This window comes from Marmota marmota, unplaced genomic scaffold (genome assembly GCF_001458135.2).
Source record: "Marmota marmota marmota unplaced genomic scaffold, marMar, whole genome shotgun sequence".
NCBI classification, from domain to species: domain Eukaryota; kingdom Metazoa; phylum Chordata; class Mammalia; order Rodentia; family Sciuridae; genus Marmota; species Marmota marmota.
Window position 1 is genome coordinate 894,318 of NW_026000093.1, and position 6,533 is coordinate 900,850.

The 6,533-nt window shown below is 38.8% G+C and overlaps 1 protein-coding gene across 5 annotated transcripts in view; it reads right to left on the minus strand.

Moving 5' to 3' along the window:
- The window catches only part of Prkdc (protein kinase, DNA-activated, catalytic subunit), a 177,125-nt gene that overhangs the window by 65,658 nt on the left and 104,934 nt on the right, over positions 1 to 6,533 (minus strand). For all 5 annotated transcript variants that reach the window (XM_048782878.1, XM_015485774.2, XM_048782879.1 and 2 more), the window contains 4 exons: positions 6,394 to 6,492; positions 4,927 to 5,134; positions 3,645 to 3,834; positions 2,444 to 2,659 (listed from right to left, as the gene is read on the minus strand). In XM_048782878.1, coding sequence (XP_048638835.1) covers positions 2,444 to 2,659; positions 3,645 to 3,834; positions 4,927 to 5,134; positions 6,394 to 6,492 — 713 coding nt within the window. The remainder of the gene's footprint in view (positions 1 to 2,443; positions 2,660 to 3,644; positions 3,835 to 4,926; positions 5,135 to 6,393; positions 6,493 to 6,533) is intronic.

The following is a 6,533-nucleotide window of genomic DNA, read 5'->3' on the forward strand; positions in this document are numbered from 1 at the left end:
AGAAATATTCAGAGATCAAAAACAGCTCATGGAAATTAAAAATATGATACCTCAAAAGGAAGGGTTAGAAGATGAGGTTGAAGATATTTTCTATAAAAAAGACAACAGGAAAAAAAAAGTAGGAAAATTAGAAGGATAATCCAGAGGTCTGATATCTGACCAGTAGGACTCCAAAGAGAAAACAGAGACAAACTGAGGTGAAGAAGTCATCAACAAAAATCAAGATGATATTCTCGAACTAGAAATAGAAGTTTATGGTCCAAAAGGACCCACTTTATGGCCAGAGGAATAGATTAAAGCAGACTTGCATCAAAAGACACTTTTTTGAGTTTTCAGAAAACTGTTTGAAAAGAGATCTGAGGATCTGAGATCCACTGAGAAAAGACACAAGTTCTTACAAAAGATCAATAAGGAGAATGCCATGTCTCTGCTAGTACCTGACAGTTCCCTACCAGGATGTCTACAACTCACCAGGACCCCAGGTGTGCATGCTCTGGAAGGCAATATGGTGGCAACAAGATCTTAAAAAGAACTTCCAGCTTAGGACCCTTTTCTCAGAACACTAAGTTGGAAAACTCAGGTCCAGGGAAGTGAAGGAATCTTCAGGATGAGGAGGGGTCTTTAGATGATGGTTGAGCAGAGGCCCTGGGGCACGCAGGCAGGTAGGGGGAGCCCAAGGACCCAGGAGAGTTTCTTTAAGAAGATGGCTAACTAAGCCTGGCATGGTGGCACATGTCATCTGTCATTCCAAAGACTTGGGAAATAGACGCAGGAGGATTGTGAGTTTGAGGCCAGCCTCAACAACTCAGAGAGACCCTGTCTCAAAATAAAAAATAAAAAGAGCTGGGGAAGTAGCTCAGTGGTAAAGCCCCCCTGGGTTCAGTCTTCAGTACCATTCACACAGATACATGCACACAAAAATTAAAAAGATGGGATATCTACATGTTGGGACACAGTAAAAGACAACTACAGAACTCAGGGAAATCTGGTGATAAATATGTAGAAAACTAAAACACATAAACCAAAATAATAACTACTTAGAGAAAAAAATATACAAGACATAAAAAATCATAGTGTTACTTGTGGCCCAATCACAAATAATACTACATAGTCAAATAAGAGGAAAACACTAAATACTGATGAAATGAGGACTAGGTGACACAACTGAGCAGGAGGATAGATCATTGGTGGACATGACTGTGTCTCTGTGATAAGCAGGGTGAGGGAGGGAGAAGGGCCAATCCTCAAGTGTTTATCATATAAAACCAGATGAGAATGACTAATACTGAAAGAAAAAGCTTGAAGATACGGAAGAACAAAACTCAGGTAAGTGGGTTATATAAATGGCTGCCTCTGACAAGACAATATGCAGAATTGCTGTTTCTTCTAACAAGCTTTTGAGAAGTGTCTGACTCTTCAAATGATATGCACATATAACTCTGATACAAACAAATAGAGGAATTTACTCATGCTTCTAATCTTCTATAAATCTAAATGCATATATCTAAATATAAATCTAAGTTTTGTCTTGGGATCTTTTTGCTGCACATTTTCTCCCTCTGGACTTCCACTCTGCCGGAGAGTTGCAAGTTTCATAAAGAGCTAAACTCCTCTCTGCCCCACCCTCTTGGCCTTGGTTCTACAAGCCTGCCCAACTTTCCACTGTCACCCTCAGCATTCCACTGTGCTGTTGGGGGCCACCCCACCCACCTTCAAGCCAAGACCCTGGATTATGATACCTCTGCCTTGCCTCTTGGTTCTCCTCCTTCCACTTGCTGTCCCCAAAAATCTCTCTCAGAAAGGGTCAGAATTTTCTTGCTACCTCTGCTTAATTCATCTTGTGGCTGCTTCCCAAAGTTCACTCCATTTCCCATAAGCCTGTCTCCTTCTTCGCCTCCTTCACCATGACTCAGGTCCTAGAGCACCCATTTCCTGAACTAGGGAGGGCTCTTGTGTCCTTGGCATGGAGTCCGCTCTCTGTAAACATTCACTCAACTGCTCTAATTCCCTCCCTCCTGCCAAACACACTGCATACTTCTCCACCTTTCTCCTTTTCATCTTCTGCCTTCCTGCATCCCAGGCTCTCAGGCTCCTCCTTCACCCAGTATTTCTGAACATTCCCTCCCTGGATTTAAATTCTTTCACTTTTGAGATGTGGATTATTAATTCTACCTCATTTGATGATCACCAATATATTGTTGAACCCATCCTAATGTTCTAGAAAGTCACTAAATGAAAGGATGTTATTCCCAATTTTAAAAAGAGTTTTTCTGGAACATCTAAAAAACAATGTTTTTAACATGGTAAGTGCCCAGACAACATTTACTGAATTGAATTTTAATGTGCTTAATTACAGACTACAAGGAAATGGGGATACACTCAGACATTCTGCAGTAATTTACAAGGTAAACTATTTTAAATATGCTTCAGCAAGCTTACTTACCATCTTTCACTTTGTTATCCACCTCATCCCCAGGAAGGCCCAGCCTTTTTCCCCCAAAATCAGGTCCCACTGACTTCCAGGGAGCTCTCTGTGACTTTTCCTTCCTCTTGTTGGCAAACAACAAGGAAGAAGACAATGAATCATATGAAGAGATCGTATAATCTGCCATTGGGTCAATACTGCTCCCAGTCAGCCAATTAAACGAGCTTCTTCCATCTGCAAATACATATGATCAGAGCATTGAGGACTCTTGGCACCACAGCTTAGCCTGTACAGGGCAGCAAACCTGCTGGGGCACACCCAGCAGCATTCAGGCTTCTGTAGCCACCTGAGACATTGGGCAGAGGCTCGGCCAGCTCTCCAATGTGCAACCCAGGGTAGTTCAGATACTTGAGTCTCAGTGTCTACACTTGTAAAATAATGTACTCCTTTGTCCACTGTGATCATGATACTTTGTATCTCCTATAAGGTGCTAGAAGTCCATTATTCCTAAAATTAGTGTTGCAGAATTTTCATTGTGATTATTCAAATTCATCTTATTTCCAGATATAATAGAATGTGAAAACACAATTGTATAAAAGGAAAAATGTTTGAGTGTTTATATAAAATTAAGATTTTTACTCTATAATTTTACTTTGTTTATCAAAAGAAGCAATTAAGCCATTTGAGGAAGAACAAGTTTAATAAATTATTAACACAGTAAATAAATTAGTTTAGCTGTACTTTGCTTGTAAGATAAGATGTTTTAAATTCAATGCACAAATAGTTTTCTGGAGAAAACCAAACCAAAACAAACATTTACTTAAATTGTCCCTTTAGTCAGAAATAATCCTTTTCTCCTTTCAAAAAACATTGTGGTAAAACATACATAATGTTTACCATTTCAGCCATTTTTTAAGTGTACAGTTCAAGGCACTAAGCCCATTCACATCATTACATCCATCTCTAGACCATTTTCCTCTTAAAAACTGACACTCTGTACCCACTATAGTGCCTCATCTCCCTCTTCCTCAGCCTCCAGCAACTACCCCTCTACTTTCTGTCTCTGAGAAGCTATTCTGGGACCTCCATTCTTTTCTCCTTTGACTAATACATCTTTCTTATGGTTTTATGACTTTTTGCTATTCTCACTTGTCTCATAAAAGGTCAGTGTTCTTGCAATAGAAGCTTCCACAAGTCATAGCACTGGGCGACTGGTTACCTGAAGTTTGTGTAGGGGTGAAATCATATTGCTGTTGGGTAGCCCGAACTTGCCCAGCCTTTGGCCACTGAGCTGGAAGGAAGCCTTCCTGGGTTCGGGTCTGCAGAGTGCTTGGGGAGGCCTGGGTCTCAATAAACATTGGAGTGAGAACAGTACTTCGGAAACGCCAATCAGGATCAATGGTATACTCCTGCAAGTAAGAAAGTTTCAAAGGAAATAATGATCCTTCTGTAGCAACATTGAATTATTTCTATTTAAAATCCAATGGTACCATCAGCAGATATGTACTGTCATTTCATATTTCTTTGTGAAAAGCAAGTGAAGAAGAACCTTTTCTTACTTTAAAGTCTCAAAAACAATCATTTGCCAAGTACAAAAATGAATCACTACTGGGGGAGAAAATCATCCTCCTCCCATTAACATTCTCCATTAGGAAGCTGATGCCATACTCAGTAATGGCCATGTCACCATAACCTGACCTCTACAAGTCTAATGACTCAACTCTCCTAAGTACCCAAGAGTGCTAAGCACGGTGACAGGTTACATCTGTAATTGGAAAATCCAAAATGCTACAAAATCTAAAACTTCATGAGCAACAGATAACAAGGTGCTACAAGTGGAAAATTCCACACCTGACTTTCTATGACAGGTCATGGCCAAAATGCAGGCCTGTTAAAAAAACTATAAATTTATCTTCAGGCTGTGTATAAGGGGAGTATGAAACATAAATTAATTTTGTATCCCTCCCCCAACCAAAGATATCTCATAATATAGCTCCCCCAAGAATTTTTTTATATTGTATTTATTTATTTTTATGTGGTGCTGAGGATCGAACCCAGGGCCTTGCACATGCTAGGCAAGCACTCTACCACTAAGCCCCAACCCCAGCCCCTCCCCCTAGAATTTTGAAATCCAAACCAATTCTGATCCCAAGCATTTCAGATAAGGGATCCTCAACCTGAACTAGGTTACAACTCAGACCCCCCACTACAGTAATGTCCTTGTCGATGTGTACCACATGGTGATTGTTACAGCTGCTATGAGAAACCACGAACTTGGCACCCACTGGGTAGGCAGGAGTAGTACTAGGAAGGGGAGAAAGAAATCCAATTGCAGTGTGAGGCTGACATTTATGAGCCTCTAAGAAGCAGGGCAGCACATGTAAGTATCTCATAAAGTATGCACATATTCCAAGAAAATTAAGTTTTCTCATTAAGCCATTAGGTGTTTCCTAGCTAACCAACAGGAAAAGAAAGTATGAATACAGAGGTAAGTACTTCACCTGAAATGTGCATTCTGACAGAGGATGTTCAAACATGGGGTTTGGATAATCTGGGCTCATGCTGGTCATTTCAAGAAGAAAATTTGTTGCTAAGCTTAAAAAGTGAACTTCTATCTTAGGTGAATATAAGGAATTTAGTGCTAATAATCGGTCCAAGGTATTTGAAGGTAACCTAGTTTCATGACTCCAGAAATTCCGAATAATTAATCTGAAAATCAGAGAGGAAGAAAGCACATTCTTATACACTGGCAAATAAAAAAAGGTGCTGCACATGGTGTCATGTGGGGTAGGCACAGAAAGATTTACAGAGAAAGAAACCACATGTATAAAGAGTATAATCTGAGTTATAAAAAAATAACATGGGTTGAAGGAAAAACACATATCCCCAAAATGTCACATTTAACTGGTACTTTTCTTCTCCTATTCTCTGGGAAGTTTGTTTTTTTTTTTTTGGTGGTGATAGGGACTGAACCCAGGGCCTTAAGCATGGAAGGCAGGTGCCCTACCAACAATTCACTCCAAAAATTACTACCAAAACTTTTTTACAACATTAGCCAAAAACCAGTTCAGGTATTATAATTTATGAATGTTTATGAAATTCAAATGTAATTTTTAAAAAATATTTATTTTTTAGTTTTTTAGGTGGACACAATATCTTTATTTTATTTTTATGTGATGCTGAGGATCAAACCCAGTGCCTCGCGCATGCCAGGTGGGAACGCTACCACCTGAGCCATATCCCCAGCCCTTTTTTTTTTTTTTTTTTTTTTTTTTCATACCAGGGATTGAACTCAGGGGCACTCATTCACTGAGCCACATCCCCAGTCCTATTTTGTATTTTATTTAGAGACAGGGTCTCACTGAGTTGCTTAGCACCTTGCTTTTGCTGAGGCTGGCTTTGAATTTGCGATTCTTCTGTCTCAGCCTCCTGAGGTGCTAGGATTATAGGTGTGCACCACTGTGAATCCAAATATAATTTTTAAAAACTCAATGAGTTTAAATTGTAGAATAGAAAAAAAATCAGTGATAAATCACATAAAAAGTTGATGTCTCTTAGATGTTTTGGTACTTGGTAAGATACTCATAGACTTTCTCTTCATTTTGAAACACTGTAACTCACTGAGTACAGAGTGCTTTGTCCTCACCAGTTTTATTTTAAAGTAATTTGTCAGGATTTTAAAAAGATTTTTTTTAGTTGTAGTTGGACACAATACCTTTATTTTATTTATTTATTTTTATGTGGTGCTGAGGATCAGACTCAGTGTCTCACACGTGCTAGGCAAACACTCTTCATAATGTGATTTTTAAATACATTTTTACTAAACATTATGAAATGCAAGATGTAGAGAAAATGCTGACACTACAAATACATTTGTAAAACTACTGAGATATACTCAAATCTAGTCTAGAAAGCAATACTCCTAAAATTTAATTATTTTGGCCCAATTATTCCAGAGGAACACTTACTGAAGCCCAAGGTTCTCATCAATCAATCCTTGAATCAGCACATCTTTTGCCAACTTAAATAATTCCTGGGAGTCATCATCTGTTTGACTTTCTGGATCTCTGAGAAAGCAAAAAAAAAAAAAAAAAAAAAAAAAAAAAAA